Genomic DNA, 17,224 nt, shown 5'->3' on the forward strand with positions numbered 1-17,224 from the left:
GCAAACCATCATTACTCACAATTCCTGGCTCAGAAATGAAGTTGTCGTTAGCATCCAGACGTTTAAAAAAAAAAAAAAAAGTATCTTTCATTGACTGATTCATTAGGCTGACAAACTATTTATTTTACTTTACTAAAATTTGGTGTTTATGGTGCTTTACACTAACAAATTTAACTGTATTATTAGATGCCATCGGTTACTCTGGTTCTCTGATGAGCAGTAACTCATTATGGTGATTTGTGATCAATATAGTTCTTTAGTGATTTCTTCACTTATATTGTCCATTTCATATTTCAACTGTATTTTAAGGGTGTGAAGTTTAGCAAAGTTAGAATTTCTCATATCAGAAAGTACAGTTTAAAAAGATAGTGATACAACTTTGGGCATACTAACAGAAGCTGGCACCAGCTACCAGAAATTAGTCACTTACACTCTGTTTGTATTAGGCATAACTTTATGGAATATTGAAGGGACATCTCAGAGGCTTTGGCAGAACTAGGGATGTGATATGAGGTGATCTAAAAGAAGACAGATGCTAGTGCATTTACAATGGATTTTAAAAGTCAAAAATTCTCATTTTTCTCTTCTGTATACTAGGTATTCCATTAGAAGTTGCTGTAATGTTTAGGCAGATGTTTTTTAAAGAGGTGAAGATGAGAGGTGTAGGCAGACATCCAACATAATATCATGTTTGGGCGAAAAACAAATACATGTAAAATTTAAATGTCCATGGATTCCTTGAATTCACCTGTGTGTGATATTTTTTGCATTTGCAATAGATGGAAAAAAGCAAGCAAAACATGCCAGGGATGTCATGTACCAGAGTCACTTACTGAGCTTAAGTAAAGGAAGCGAAGAATAAAAAGTATGGTTCATTACAAAAATGTTACTTGTAAACTCAATCTCTGAAAATTTCTCCTGGACTTCAATGAAAGTCTTTACCATAACATACAAGTCTGTCAATCATGTGACCTAGTCACAAAAATTAAATGTCAGCTTGATGTCAAGGAGTGTTAAAAGTTTAATCTCTAAATGGTATCTTATCTCCAATAAATTTGTATTTCTAGCACTGTTAACAGATACTGCTTTCCATTCCCCCTCTCCCCCACAAAGCAGAAGTCTGTAAATAAAGACCCTTTTGGGTGTAATCCAAATAAACAGCACTCTGATTAATGAGTTCTGTACTTTGGCAATTAAAACCTTCTCCTAAAAAAAATTCAAAATACTAGTTTATATTGAGTTTTGTTACCTCTCAACCTCATTAAAATATCTAACTGTATATTTGTAAAGAAACTCAAATGTAAGCCTAAAGTTGGATATATGCTCCCATTCTTTGCAAAAACATAGTTATGTTTTTTCTGTTTGTGGAAGTGGCACATTTCTGCAATATAGATGAAAAATTATATATACTGTGCATTATAGTGGAAGTGCCTGAGTCACAGAATAAGGAAGAAAAAATAATTGGTATTCATTTAGTAAACAATTAAGTACAAACCGTGGGTTGACTTTGCAGACTGAAAATTTAACAAGAGGTGTGAAATCAAATTGTTGGTTCCTTTGGGCACAGAATACCATACGTGATTCTACAGCAAAGCAGTATGTTTACTAATATATTACAAAAGGATTACGAGATCATGTGAGGGATGAGGCTATTTAAAGGTATCCAATACATTACTGTCTCCTATAATTGCATGCATTCTACTGCTTTGCTTAACTCCACAGTGTAAGAACAAAACACTTCATGGCCTTCCAATAAACTTTTGAATTACCTTTTCATATTTTCACAACATCTATTATTACTGGCCTACATTTATGATGAACCTTACTCAACTGCTGAGAACAAGCACAGGTACTTAATTTGCTTTTCAATTTAGAGTGTGTTAATATCAACAAATTAAATACAGTCCTCTGTTTTGCAAGTTTTTTATCATTAGTGATAAGCCGTGAAAACGGTCATGAAAGTATTTTATGCAAAGAAGTTAAAAATAAAATCATTAATGAGAAGGTAGAGCTTCATGTGAGCATGTATGTACATTTACTAGAATTAGATAAATACGGCAGAAAGAACGATTGTGGGTCACGTTTCAGCTGTGCTCCTTTACTCGATCTCTTTTTGTTAATTTTGCTAAAACTAAAAAAGAAAAAAAAATGCAGAAAATAAAGATTCAGGCAACTTCAAAGTGAACATGAAATACTTCATCTTGAATATTCAGAGTGGAAGTCTAATTTTAAGGTCTGTAGTGAGCATGTACTAAGTATAAAATCTTACTGAATGTTCTCCATGGACTAAGCAATCGTATGCCAGACAAAACACAGAAGAGACTGAACTATATAGTGTGCTGTCAGTCACGGTGATCTTCTTCTTCCTCCCCTGCCTTCATCTTTCCAGTATTATGATCAGTAATCCTGTATTATTTACTTGAATTGGCTCCCCTCTTCACTTACACGTATGCCTGCTGTTTTTTGGTCATCCTGATACAACCCGTGCTCTTCCTTTAAATCGTGAGTATAATCAAGCACACTCCATTGAGAAGACATGTAACATTAGAGAGGATACTTCAAGGTCAGGAACTGCAGGCTTGTTTACGACAAAAATGTTTGTAATGAGACTGCAGTGTACTTAGGCTAGGAGGGACACGGAGCTGATTCACCCGGCATCAGAGAAAGTCTGTTCTTGCACCACGAGTATGCTACGCACACTGAGTTATTACTACAGGTTCTTTTAATGCAGACAGAGTATTTCAGGGGAGAATCCTTCCATACTGGTTTTGTTTATTCTTTCATTAAAAATGTGTTACTCCTCCCAGTAGAAGCAGGACACTGAATTAGAGTGTCTAATTACTTTTGCCTAATCCAATATGGCCTTTTTTTCTGTGTCAGTCCTTTCAGAAGCTTCATCCATCCAACTTGAGAATCTTTTTACTCTTCTTACCATCTCTCTCCATCACTGTCATAAAGACGAAAGAAATGGGATGTGTTTGAATTCAGTCATAGATGACGAATATGAAGCTGGATCTTCCATATCACCAGTAGCAATCTAACCAAAGGAGCAAATAATAAAAAAAAGAAAGATAAGCAGCAGTGCTTCCACAGTAGATATAACCTGATCTTAGAATTTTAAAAAATTTAGTTTCCATTTCTTTATTACTATTGGCTTCTCAGTAGCCAACCTTCTATGATTCAAAAATTATTTTTTTTTTTTTAACAAATCTGATTATTAAAATCCAAGTTTAGCATCTTTAAAATCTGTCAGGTACATAATTAAACAACTTCTGTAGTGGTAGTGGTACAATAACCAGGCTTTGGAAATTGGATATAATTTTCAATGATTTACCCCAAAACAAACTTAGGTTCAGACAGATACCCAAACACAGTCCTAGAGTTCATTAGCATTTTTTTTGAGGGTTTCTTCATATTTTTGAGGATTTTTATTAATTTTTATTATTTATGCTAAGAGGATAACTGTGGACTGCACTCTTGTCACTAGGAAATGAAATATATATATATATATACCTGGTCATAATCAATACCTCTGCCTCCAATTCCTATCCTGATTCTACATGGGTTAGTTAATTCTTACACCTTTAATAAATATTTAGATAATGAGTCTTTCAATTGTTAATTCAGTTTGATCAAGGGGTTGTGGGCGGTTTGCATGACAACTGTTGCACCCTTAAGGGTGTTTCAAAACCACCTCAAGGAATGTCATGGTCCAAAGCGTAACATAGTGGGTGTATTAAATTAGAAGTCTGCATTTGAATTTTCCAGCACAGCACATATGATTTCTGAATATTATAAATAGATTACCTAATTATTCTTCCTGAGAAAGGCAAGGTATGTAGTATTACCTAATTCTGTGATGCCCTGCAGGTGCAGGGTGTCTGGTGGTTGAAGCACTGACTGCATGACTGATTTCCTGAAGAGCTGCTGGCTACTTCAGACTCCAGCTGCAGCAGGATTGATCCACTGATGTTCGAATGCCATGGCTTACTTTGTTTAACGTCAAGGCTCTGGGGAGCTCTGGGGCAAACTGAAAGCATGCAAAAATACAGGTAGTTCTTTGGACTTACAGACTGAAGGGTGCACAGACCTTTTTAGGGGAATGGGCTGAGCTGAGTGCTGCCCACAGTGGGACTCCACTTGTGCCGTCTCAATTACCAGGGTTGTTTTATTGCAGCTCCACTTCTCATTTCACAAGATGCAGCAGCAGGAGTAGAAAAGTTCTCACTCGGTTTCAACAAATATTTATAAACAGTTGGTCATTTCATAATATCCTATTCTGCTTACCAAGATGTTCTGCAGTTTCTAGAAATCACATGGCTTACTAGTGGAAGTTTATTTTTATAAGTTGAGCTTTTGCAACCATTAGCTGCATATAACATACTGATCTTTGGGGAAGGAAGATGCTTGTGTTAGGCACTATGGGTAAACAATAATGCTTATTATTAAAGCACCATAATTTAGGATAACGATACAGTTGGAATACAGAAAAAAAAGTGACCTTTCTGGCTGAAGTGACATTCAGAATTCATTTCTGACATGGTGGGATTTCTGTGCAGTGAAAGAAAGTTCTGCACCCCTACCTCAGCTTGTATTCAAAGTCCCACAGAACCAGAGAGCTTGATTCCAAGTCTGTGGATGTAATCTGAGTCCCTTCACTACCATGATTCTGAAAAAAAGGGAGAGTGTTGTATGAATATGTGCTGGTCTGTGAAAAGAAAATATTCTGGAAAAATAGAAAGATTTACATTGGACTTTCTGATAAAGTGATGTAAGTGTTGCAAAAATGTCTGAGATACGTAACATTAATTTTGTCCTTGAATATTAAGAAGCCACAATGTCCAGAAGTTGTTTTTTTTTATTTTTTGTCCAGTCAGTAAATACATTTCAGCATGATAGCAAATGTATTTCTCTACTGTCTTACTTTGAAGATACTGTAACGACCTTCGTCTTCTTTCAAGTCAGTGTTTCTCCCTCATTCCTTTCACTGTCTTGTATGCACTAACCATATTACGTCCTGGAATTCAATTATTCCCACAGCTTTAAAGCCTTCTATATGTAATTAAAGGTGCAAATTGTAATTTCTCGTTGTAATTCTTAAATTGCATATATTATACATGATACATTGTACCAGATTCTGTCATTTTAACATTTGGAGATTACACATCTACTTAGACTACTCAGTTTATTTATTTATGTATTTTTTTATTTCTATTTTAATACTGTTTATGGAAAGTTGCTTTTCCGAAAATAAATGCTTAAGAAAAAGCCCCAGATATTTTAAAAGGCCAGAGAAAGCATCACAAGGCTTGGAAAAAGTTGAAGCATTTGGTTTTTGGCAACTTAAAACCTCAGCTTCTGGGTGTTTGGGCAGGATAGACATTTTATTATTGATCAGAGTATTTTCTGATTGTCTCTTCACTCATTTATGTGCTGTAGTTTCTGCTCATTCCTTGTTCTCTTTCTTTGCCTCTTCCTCATTACTTACACAAGACTCAGAGATTCTATCAGAAAACATCAGGGGTTTAGGTCATAGGTAAGGTGGTTAGCAGCAACAGCTTCACCTTTTGTAGGACCAGACTACAAAGCTCAGCTGTGTCTCATAGGAAAAAGGTAATTAAAATTCAGAGGACATGTATTATCATTTAGAAGTCAGCATACAATATTTCTATATGTATCTTATACATATTTATATGTATATATGCTTTAAATTAGTCACTGCAGTCATACCAGTATTCAGTGCAGAGTTTTCTGAAGTGTAAATTGAGCGTTTAATGGTTTGTGTGTATACTAATTCTACAAAGACTTAGAATTGCTTTTCCAATAGTGTCTCATTTAAAAATACAGGACAAAACTGCATCTGGCTCTACCTCAGTGTCCTAGAGAAGACTGAACACCCCACAGAGACAACTTCAGTATGAAAAACTGTTTGCCTCTGTACGAAGCAGGGCATTCTCCAGATAGAGCATTAGTCCTAACACTGTAGAGGAATGAAGGCAGTGGGTTGATTACCATTGATAACATGCAGCTGTGGCCTCGCCGCGAAGGCTGTGGGTTGATTGACATGGATGATGTGCAGCTGTAGCGCGTTCCTGCTAAGTGGTTAAATAGCACTGGGGGTGGTGGTGGTGTGTATGTATATGTGGCTTCTGGAGGAAGGAGATACGATACAGATGGTAGAACCTGACCAATGGTACAGCCTTGTTGCAGCCTACTAGTTTGTTTGTGCTGCAGCATAACACCACTTCCATTTCAAGGACTTAAGACTGGCACTAGCTTAATATTAACATCTTTGGCAAGTAGCGAGCACCTTTTTCTACATTCAGGCAAAACCTCTATGTGTTTATCAGACTACTGAAAGATATTGCATGTCTCCCAGAGCAAGACTATAGTGTGAACTATTCTATAGCCACATTTTATTTTGGTGTGAAGATTGAGGAAGTTTCTTTAAACATCTTGGGTGAACTTTTCCAAAGCTTCATTTCCTTAAGCAGATACTTATAGCAACTATAGTGGTAAAATATGTCTCAAATGCCTGCCCGTGCGTTTCCTGGAAAGTTAATGTGGTCGTCATCTTCAGTATCTTGGTGTATTTGAATTTTACTTATAGATATTTGCTACAGTTGGTGGTCTGACAACAATTTTGCTGACTGATTGTTCATTCCATTTTTTCTCATAAAGAGAAAAAAAATAGCTGTGATAGTAGCATCATAAAATTTTGAAATAATACAAACAGCAGTACAGAACAATGAAATAATCATATTTTTATTTATGTCTTCTAACATCACCATTCTGTGATAGGATATGTGGAAACCTAGAGTTTTGGATGTGAGAAACTGCTGGAAACACTTACTTAATATGCAGAATGGCTATATTTCTGAGTTATTTCAAATGTAAGTTTTGTAGTGTATCAGCACTGAGCCTGTACCACAGAATAGCACCGAACACAGTAAAATTAATCCCCATTGATTTCAACATATTCATTAGGTAGTTCGTGTAGCTAGCTGATTAAAACACAACAAAGTAATTGTACAAGTTGAAGCTCAAAATTAAAGTCCAAAGAAAAAAATGCTGTTAGTTGCTGCCTAATCCTGAAGACACCTAAGCATCTCTAACTCTTGGCAGACCTCAAGAGGTTGTACCTATTAGCAATAATTTTCTCTAAAAGTAAAAAAAAAAAAATATGTAGAAATCGGACATACTTGGCAACACTGAAAAATGAAAATGCAAACCAATATAAAATAGATTATAATTAATTGCTTTTAAATAAGGATAGTTAATGTAAAGTACTTGCAAATTGCTATCCACATGGTTCTTGTTCTGTCTATTTCTATGACATGCTACCACAGCATGATAAAAATCTGACTTCATCTCAGGGGTTAATTTACTCTACAGTATTTGTTTCTATACTGCATGTAAAGACAGGCTATTTATACAAACAGTCGTTAGTGTTGGCACATAAAATACTCAAGCAAACAAAGATTCCTGGAATTAAAAAGAAATCTTCCAGGAAAACAAAGATTGAACTCTCAAAAGTTCAAATGATACCTAAACAAAACATGACTAATCTTCAGATTGCATGTTACTATCTTTACCTTTTGTTTTTCAAGTGTAGTGGTAGTAGAGTGTTTAAAATCACTTCCATTCTCAATAAGTTTGTAATAATTTTTCTGATACTACTTTTGCTTTAGCAGACCTATAGTTTGGGTTTCTGTGGGCTTTTTTAGTAGTACTAAATCTCCTCTCTGTTCAACCAATTCTGTTTTTATCTGCTATGAAAAGGCAGCCTCGCTCAATTTACAGGAAACCTAAAATTGGTAGATAAAGTGCTGAATTGGCCCTATGTTTTAATGAGCCGTTTTCTGTGTATTTATTATTACAGTCATTTATTTTCTCCACAAGAACAAGTTGGTGTGAGCACTGCCTTTGCTGAACATTCCCTTTCTGCTTGAAATCATTATGTTTGTCCAGGGATGACTAAATTAATTATTGTCTCTTCATGGGATGAAAAAGGAGGAGGAAGCACACTTCTCATAGAAGCATAGAATGGTTTGGGTTGAAAAGGACCTTAAAGATCATCAAGTTCCACCCCCCTGCCATGGGCAGGGCCACCTTCCACTAGACAAGGTTGCTCAATGACCTGGCCAACCTGACCTGGGACACTGCCAGAGATGGGGCATCCAGAGCTGCTCTGGGCAACCTGTGCCAGCGCCTCACCACCCTCACAGGGAAGAATGTCTTCCTAATATCTATTCTAAATCTACCCTCTACAAGGAGTACCCTTGAAATCTAGCCTCTATACAAGAACAAGGAGATAAAAATACCAGCATGAAATATCAAAACAGCCAAAGGATGAAATCAAAGTTACAACATATTTCATTGTGAGGAAATATGAGAAAGCAGACAAGAACACACACTGTCTGTATTGGTACATGCCGTATTTATGCATCTTTTAAAAATAATGCTGAACACTTAATTTACAAGAAAAAAGGAGTTGATACTGCTATTTATATAAAGAATTAGGTTATATTGAAAGAGATCAGAAAGTTGTGGGGAATGGAGTAACTAATGCATGTGGACAACTTTCCACTGCACTGTCTATGCAGTGTAATCAGGTAGCCCAAACAGATAGGAACATGCTATAGATGCTGACTAACATTTCTTTAGAGGCACTGATGGTGAGATTAAAGTGTAATATTCCTGGGGGAGGAGTAAAAGAGATAATATTTCACTTGGTAATTAGACTCCCAGAAGGTTGCCTCTTGAAAGTCAGTTTTTTCTGCAGTTTTGTGGTTTCTGCCTCTAGTAAAAACAAAAGGCAGAGCAGAAAAACACCCAGTAAAATTAAGACTTGGTAACTTAATTTTGGATTTATTGTTCCTTTTTTTTCAGGGTTAGGGCTTCGAGTACAATTTGGTAGAACTGCAAATGAGGTGCAAGTAATTTTGAAGAAATTAATTTTTTCAACAAATGCCTCTGCAGTATACTCCATTATTTCAAATTAGCACTGGAAAAGTATTTAGCAGAAAAACTTCCTTGTCTGAGACAAAAAGGAAGCTTCATTAGCTTAACTCCTTACAGTTCTTCTGTTAATATTTTCAGGGACAATAATATAATTATCCTCTTTGTAAAAAAAACAAAACAAAACAAAACAACAAAACCAAAACCAACCAAAACCCCTAAAAACTGCAACAAACCCAAGCAAAAACAAAACCAAACCAAAACAAAAAAAAACCCCAAACCTGGGAACATAGTGAAATTATGGAAGATCTAGATTACAACTCTAGTGAAAAATGTGGGACAAATTGGGTAGGAATATAAAAATATCAGTTCTGACTGAAGTATGAAGCTTATGCAAACAACGGGGGAAAAAACCCCACCCTTTTTAGAACATTTTGAGATGTGTGAAAACTACAAATGCTAGAACTGTGAAAAGGAAACTGGGAATTTGATCCATATGTTCTGGAAATGCCACTGCCCACAGCTAAATTATTTTTGGAGAACAGAACAGAGAACAGTAGAACAACTGCTAAAGCTGTTGTAAACACAGGGTCTCCCTGGTGATGCAAAGATCTCACCATGGCAGGTATTAATGGTTGACTATTACCATCTGGATACCACATGTGAAGAAGTAATCTTTGGCATGTTCTAGAATATTTACTAACAAATACGACATTATATTTCTCTTAATTCTCTGAGTAGAAATCAGTCTGTTAACTCCAAAGGGAAAAAACTGCTATTCAGGGTAGTCCACACATTGATATGCTTCATATAGGTGAATCTAATCTAAAAGCCTGAACTGATCTAATGAATTCTACTGTATGAGGGAAGATCATCTTCTAAGCTTGGGAAGCTCTTTAGCATGATACATTTTTTCAAAGTGAAATGTTTTTACAGATGTATGAAATAGCAGTAAGACCCGTGGACAGATTCGGCTAGTGCTTCTTGAAACTGAAAGCACATCATGCTGATTAAAAAGTAAATAATTACTAATTTACTTGAGCCATTTACTTGTTCACAGGAATGTGTGACTGGAAGGAATGAACTTCAATCATTTTGCTATCAAAGACAACCAGGCCTTGTATTTCTATTCTGTAATTTTAGCAAGCAGAGTCGACATACCAGTAGGCATCTTCCACTTCTACCTGAAGACTGACTCTGGACACTTACTCCTCTGACAATTCCATAGCCTGCAGTTCTCACATTCGGGTTGTTCTAGACAGAACCCATTTATACCAACATTATCCTGCTAGTATGGAACATGTACTCTCACAACTAGTTCATGCTAGTAACTCTTGCCACAGAAAGGGATGCAGACTAACCTAAAGAGCAATAGATTTAAAGAAAGCAGTATGTACATTTGCTTGGCCATTCCAGCAAACTCTCCCTGAAAAAGTTAAAATATGTTTATAAAAAATTCTGAATGGTGGCAACTATGTACCATCTGTTTTGTTCTGGTTTAGCAAGGAATTGCGTCAATCCGTGATGTTCTATATACCACCTCTCCCTCACAACAGCTACTAAAGCAAAACCTAGCAACAAAGTTGCAACTATCATATGGAAATAGTCAAGAAATGAGTTTTTTTTTATTAAAAATTACATTTGAAAGTTATATTAATAAGACACTTCTGGTGTGATACTAATTTTTACTCTTCTTTGAAAAAATGCCTTTGCAAAGTAATTAATGAATTCTGAAAATAAATAGTTATCTGCACATATAATCATCAAACTTGAACCGACCCTAAGTACAGTTTTTATTTTTCGTGTCTTTTATTCATTCTTTTCTACATAGTATTTGTGGAATTCAGCATCTGGAACGAGCAGGAAACAGATTGACTCTCTTTGACTCCCTTTATTTCTGCATAGTGACATTTTCCACTGTGGGCTTTGGGGATGTTACACCCAAGATATGGCCTTCAAAGCTGCTTGTTGTCATTATGATCTGTGTTGCTCTTGTGGTGTTGCCCATACAGGTAAATGTGGATTTTTCTTCTCTTTAGAACTGTTCCTAAAACAAAAGAATAATAACTGAAATAATTCATTGTTACTATTACTATTGCATATAAATGTCAGAAAAAATAACCATCTTCTATACCTCCTGTGTGTTTGTTGGGGTTTTTTTCTTCCCTTTTCCTTTGTCTTTTCTCCCATAGTCTAGATTTATACTAAAAAACAGAGCAGTAATAACAGTTTTCGAGTGCTGGTGAAAGCTTTCTATTCCTGTTGTGAACCACAGAGCCTTCACTTCATCCTGAGATATGGGTTTGTTATTGCTGAAGCAATTTAAAAAAACACCCAAACACAACAGTAGCCAGCACTTTCTTTATGAGTATAGCATTTCCTCTGCAGGCGCTCCGTGTTTCTAATCTTGGTTCTCCCCACTTCCTCTTACCCTTACAGCTCAGTGCTAGCTTGAAAAAAATCTCATTAAATCTGCAACTCAAGCAAATTGGGTTCACAGCTGTGTATGTCAGTACACATACACAGACACACAGACAGAGCCAACAGCGCAGCTAGGAATTTTTTATGGCTACTTAAGTTTAGGACCTCTAACAATTTCAACAAGAAAAGGATGATTTAGGAAAATCCAAGTTTTTCAAGGCATGGATCAGTTGCATTAAATTTGTTACCAGACTTTTCCTAGCTCATTAGGTTAAGACTTGCTGGTAGAAACCCTGGGATTGTGTAGGAAACCCTGCCAAGATGTTAACTGTTCCACACTGGGTCCTGCCACAAAAAGGGGGTGTGGAAGACTTTGTGCAGGGTTATCAAAGCTGATAGTAGACTTGCTAGACCATGAAGCTCCGAAGTTTCCCACACAGCCATAGTTTTGAGACTCTGCTTCTTTGACAGTGAACTAAAGCTCACTGTGAGCGAACACAGAAGCCCTGAGAGGTTGCAAGCTCAAGATTTCAGCATTAGTTTTCTTGAAATTATTTGAACATTTTAATTATACCTAAATATTTGATCTTTGCATACGCAGAGATATACACTATCACAGTTATATTCACACTCAGTGGAAATCTAATGACAATAATACATGCTTTGTTTAAAAAAATTGGAATTTTCCAGGAAATAGAAATTATATCTTTCAGGTGGTTCTGACATAGACTTCAGACGTAAGAGCTATGCATTACCAGTAAACACCTGGAATCTACTGCCCTTTCAAATAAATTTACCAATTATTAGCTACTTTATTTTATAGCTTTGTAGTGATAATGGGGCTTCATATATTTTCCATACACAGAATGTGGGAGGCATTCTCTCCTCAGCTTTTGCCCTGCTAAGATGAAATAAATTATTATTCACAATTCAGTCTCTCTGTCAGTTGAATGCGGATGAGAAAAACCCCTACCACACAGGTATGTCATTAAGTTGAGCTCAGTATTAAATGCATATTACTTACAAGAAGCTTTGAAATAGTGTCTGTTTGTTTTATTGCAGATTGTTACAATGGCACTGATTGCTACAGTATTCTCTTTAAAGATTTGGACTGGTAGAGCAATGTTTACTGTTAGCCTGCATATATTGTTCAGCTGGCAAAGGCAGATTTGCTGTATTGACAATTGTGTATTTAAGTTCTATTTAAATTTGCAAGACAGATAAGAGAGTATACAGAAGGCCACCTTCAGAACAGTATAAAATCTCTTGAGAAGAGTTATTGGCCAAACTAAGTAAAACGGTGCTTCTATCCAACTATCTGTAGTCACAGTATACACTTAAGTATACTTTCTTTTATAAGTTTTAACCTTTCATTTGAGGGAAGCACTTGTGTCCCATGGCACTGGAAAAAGAGAGCTCAGAGGTATAAAATGAGTACAAGAAATAAGGTACAGCCTTCATTCTTTTCTGAAATGTTGAGATTGACTGTGGTCTCATGATATTTTAGTGGACTTTCCCTGCTGTTTGTGTGTGGTCGAGACTGGCTGTACTGTCATGTTTTTCGATCACCCTATTACTCATTTCACCCACTTACCAGAAAAGTTTTTACAAAGGAAAAGACATTGTCGGCTAAGTGCAGCTTTTCACAGGGGCACAAGATGAATGATGCAACATTGTTAACTCATGATACAGTTGTACTGCACATCTGCTTGTCTGTGTTTCACTGCCAATTGGGATCTCTTGCAGTTTGAACAGCTGGCATATTTGTGGATGGAGAGACAAAAATCTGGTGGTAACTACAGTCGACACAGGGCTCAGACGGAGAAACATGTTGTGCTGTGTGTTAGCTCTCTGAAGATTGACTTACTTATGGATTTCTTAAATGAATTCTATGCTCACCCCAGATTGCAGGTACTTACAGTGAAAGAAAAAAGAAAAAATCCACTGATTTTTTTTCAGCCGGCCTTCTGAAATGGCCTTTAATTTGTAAAACTGTTGGGAATTGCTGGCTGAATTGGGATTCTAGAATTGCAATAAGAAGCTGAGATACAGTATGGAGACATTAATTTTAAATTGAGGTAAATAGATCAAATAGATAGAATTACTGTCTTGTTGAATGATGCCAGTCCTTTTAGAAACAGGTATTTCCATGGAAATTCCCCATGTTCTACCCCAGAATAGAAAATAAACGAAAGTACTAAAATTATTTTTCCTGTTGTTTTGGGACTAGATCCAAAACTCCTTATAAGTCTAAGCGTCTTTTGGTTTCTGCCTTTTGCTCTGGTTTGTTGTCAGTCTTAGGAAGATTAGCTCCCTTCAGAATTGTTGAAATTACAAAATAAATAGTTGTACTTTAAAGAACAAAGACCTTGAAAGATTAAACACAAGAGATTTTCTTAGGGTACACGTATGCCCTAGGCAATGCAGACATGCCAAATGAGTTATTTTTGATCATATAAAAGCTTATTTATATGAGATAGTAATTTGGATTCATTATCATTAGCTTTGCTACAGACTATTTCTTTTATTAAATCTTCTCTACGTCTTTTTCTGTTACCTGTTTTTCTGTAACCTGTGTTACATGGTTCCTTGACTAGTGCAAAAAATCATGAAAACACAATCTGCAAATTTTTGAGCAGCAATTTGACAAATCCCAAATCCAAAATACCAGCTAGTAAGAGGTGGAATTCAATGCACAAAGAAGTCAAGTTCTGTATAGATGCAGACACAAACTGAAATCCAAGATTTTGTTAATTAGCCTGAAGAATGAGTCAGGCTCTGTGGTACACTGGAGACAAAGAAGTCCTAATACTACTTATGCATCCTAAAAGAGCTTATATACATTCCCTTCACATTTGAAATGAGAAGCCGAAGGGTACAGATACACTGGGTCAAATGCTCTAAGCTTTCTGCAAAAGTCTGTGTGTGCTAAGGAAGACTGCTATGACAAGCCTGTCCTAAGGTCTCAGTCTCTCTGCTCATGTTCCTTTTATTTCTCCTTTCCATCTGTACACACGTGTATACTTCAGAGCAACCTTACTTTTCCTGACAAGGACTGTCTGTAGCACAGGAAACAGGGTTGGGATCTGCCCGTTAATGTAGGGGAAAAATGTAGGAGAAGACAATTCCATTTGGATTGTTGAAAACTTCCTACATTTTCCAGCTGGAAAGACAAAAATTTAAATTGTCTCTAAAAACAATTTATGATTGTATGGAAACAAGAATGTTTCTTAGTGGACTTTAGTTGCCACCCTGGTGTCTTCTGTGAGCAGTTGACACCTATCTAGACATTTTTATTAAATAATTCAATATTTAAATTCATATATTCAAATAACTTTTGTTATTAATTTTGAGACTTAGCAGTGATATTTTTGACATCCTGAGTCTCTGTTGAATGATTCTCTAGCAACAATAAATGTTAACATAAAAAAATAACATGACTGTTCCCCCTTATGTTTTTGACAGGACTATTATGTCGTTATTTTGTGTCCTACTGAGATGGATGCTCAGGTCCGAAGGGTGTTACAAATCCCAATGTGGTCCCAAAGAGTTATCTATCTGCAAGGCTCAGCACTAAAAGATCAAGACCTGTTGAGAGCTAAGTAGGCAAATATTGACCAATATTAGTTTTTACTTTGTGTCACTCACACTGTTTGATAAATAAGTTTGACAAACAACAAAAGCCGTGCTAGAAGGAAAGCATGTGTATTCAGAAAGCCAGGCTCTTTGATATAATTTGTTTTTCTTAATATCTGAAATGTTTTAAGGAACAAGTATTTGTAAGCTCTTTCATTTGACCAAATTTTTCTTCACTGTCTTTTCTGTCTCAGTATTTAAAGATATTGAAACAGAGGGTCTGTGATTTCTTCTGAAAAAGCAGCACAGAAAATTCCAAAACTGCTAGTCATGATAGAGTTTGTTTCTGTTCCTTGAGCTAAGATGGTAAATGTGATGGTAGTTCTTCTGACTAACTGAAGAGGAAAAAAGTAAACAATTATCACCCTTTGAACCCGTTGCACAGTTTCGTTTTCTTCCTAAGTTCAGCCTGGTAGTGTAAGCAACTACCCCACTATACCTCTGTATACTCTTCTTTCAGGCCCTTCCTCTTACCGCATACTTCCACCACACCTACACAATCCTCTCTGCCAGCTGGTGAACGGCATTAATCAAAACACATCAGTCAAACACCATTAGTCAGACTCCCCCCACCACTGCTCAGTCTCTTGAAGGTGTGAAGGAATTCACAGTGGAATTCACATAGGAGGATCATCTCTCTAAACTCTCCAAAGAAAGAGAAAGGTGATTCTTAGCAAATAACTGATTTAAATTACCTGCATTGTTCTTTATAAGAACTTACTCAGCAACTAAGGTAGATGTTTAAAATTAAGCCAATACCTGTCTGAGTATTTGAGTCATCCAGCCTTCTTTACCCCAGGGGAGTTATTTCCAAGAATCTAATTTATGAGAAGTCAAGTGAGCACTCTTGTCTTCTCAGATTTCTGCCACTGAGGAAACAAATACTTCTGAATGTTTAAAATTGGAAAATACAATAAAGCTTTTTTCAGGATTAGCAATTTTCTTTTAGAGGGAGGTCCCTTTTTTGGCTTTCTTGATGTTTTCAAGACAGAATTCACGTGGGGATTTAGCTGGCATTTGTTCTACACATTAGGAGAAGAAAAATTAGGCTGTTCCCTAAAGATAATCTTGAATTTCACTTATAATAACCTGGAGGTAGTCAGCTGTGGAACTGTGCTTTTTCCTGCAGAACATGTAATTGGATGTACCTGTCACAGAATAATTTTCAACCTCTCCTGAGGGAAGAAGCATAGTGGGAATTTAATAGAACATTTAATATGAAATATAACCCAGTACCTAAGACACTTGCTGTATTTCTTTTTAATAAGAACATAATGTACTGAGAAGATAACAAGGCACAGGTTAACTTATTTTAATAAATAAAATAATGGTTACCAACACAACTAAAAAATAAAAATCAAGAAGTTTCTCGTTATCAAAGTTTATACATATATTCTATGTGAAACGCAATGTCAAAATAACATGATAAAGGTCACCCTAAAAAAGAATACCAAAATTTGGCAGACTGGGTAAGTAGTAGTTAACAAAAGACTGTATTTTTTCTTTATATGCCCTAGAACACAATTTGACTTCACAAAAATGATATCCGTTCCTGCTTCTTACCTTTGGACCTTCACTTTGCAAATTTTTGGTGTTCTCTGAACAGTGTTCATGTGCTCAGCTTTAACAAAAAAACAGAACAAATTCTGTCATGAGGTATCACACTGATACTTACTTTGTTCTTCAGCCTGACTGGAAACTATAGCTGCTTCAGCATTTGAAACAACACAGTAACTGCTTAAACCAGCTCTCGTTCTCCGTGCAGACTTGCACTAGAAAGTAACACTACTATGCTTTATCTCTTTCCCCTGTGACTTTCTCCCATGTTCTGTCATGACCCCAAATATTTTCACTCTCTCCTTCCAGTTTCTTTAGTGAACCGTCACAGATCGTAATCCTCGTCTTTACCACTCTTTTTCTTGACTTTATACTTCTTCCTTTCAGAAATTTCTCTTCAGTATAACAAGTCCCTATAATTTCTGCCATCCTCAAGCAGTGGAACTGTCAGGGGGTTTTGCCTCAGATTCAGTTTTCTGGCATGTAAAAATGTTGTAACTGACAAAGCTTTTTCAGTTGTTAGGTCTTTAATAACATTACTCATAAGGATACTCTGGGTTCTAATGAGTGTTTTCAACACAGATGCTGTTAGTGTTTCTGTTGTCCAGATTAATGAGATTTGTAGATGTTAATGTCAGGTTATTATTCT

The 17,224-nt window shown here is 36.2% G+C and overlaps 1 protein-coding gene and 1 long non-coding RNA gene across 11 annotated transcripts in view; one reads left to right on the forward strand and one right to left on the reverse strand.

Moving 5' to 3' along the window:
- The window catches only part of KCNT2 (potassium sodium-activated channel subfamily T member 2), a 151,161-nt gene that overhangs the window by 63,391 nt on the left and 70,546 nt on the right, over nt 1-17,224 (forward strand). For 6 of the 8 annotated variants that reach the window (XM_037404677.1, XM_037404678.1, XM_037404672.1 and 3 more), the window contains 3 exons: nt 10,793-10,973; nt 13,129-13,293; nt 14,848-14,984. In XM_037404677.1, coding sequence (XP_037260574.1) covers nt 10,793-10,973; nt 13,129-13,293; nt 14,848-14,984 — 483 coding nt within the window. Of the gene's footprint in view, nt 1-2,399; nt 2,503-3,870; nt 4,053-10,792; nt 10,974-13,128; nt 13,294-14,847; nt 14,985-17,224 lie in introns of those variants that run through there. The other 2 variants (XM_037404676.1, XM_037404673.1) reach the window with 2 other exon arrangements.
- The window catches only part of LOC119155717, a 52,331-nt gene continuing 45,944 nt past the window's right edge, over nt 10,838-17,224 (reverse strand). For 2 of the 3 annotated variants that reach the window (XR_005106820.1, XR_005106819.1), the window contains exon 5: nt 10,838-11,008. This is a non-coding gene — a long non-coding RNA (uncharacterized LOC119155717). Of the gene's footprint in view, nt 11,009-15,777; nt 15,888-17,224 lie in introns of all 3 variants that reach the window. The other variant, XR_005106821.1, reaches the window with a different exon arrangement.

This window comes from Falco rusticolus, chromosome 11, assembly GCF_015220075.1.
Source record: "Falco rusticolus isolate bFalRus1 chromosome 11, bFalRus1.pri, whole genome shotgun sequence".
Classification (NCBI taxonomy): Eukaryota; Metazoa; Chordata; class Aves; order Falconiformes; family Falconidae; genus Falco; species Falco rusticolus.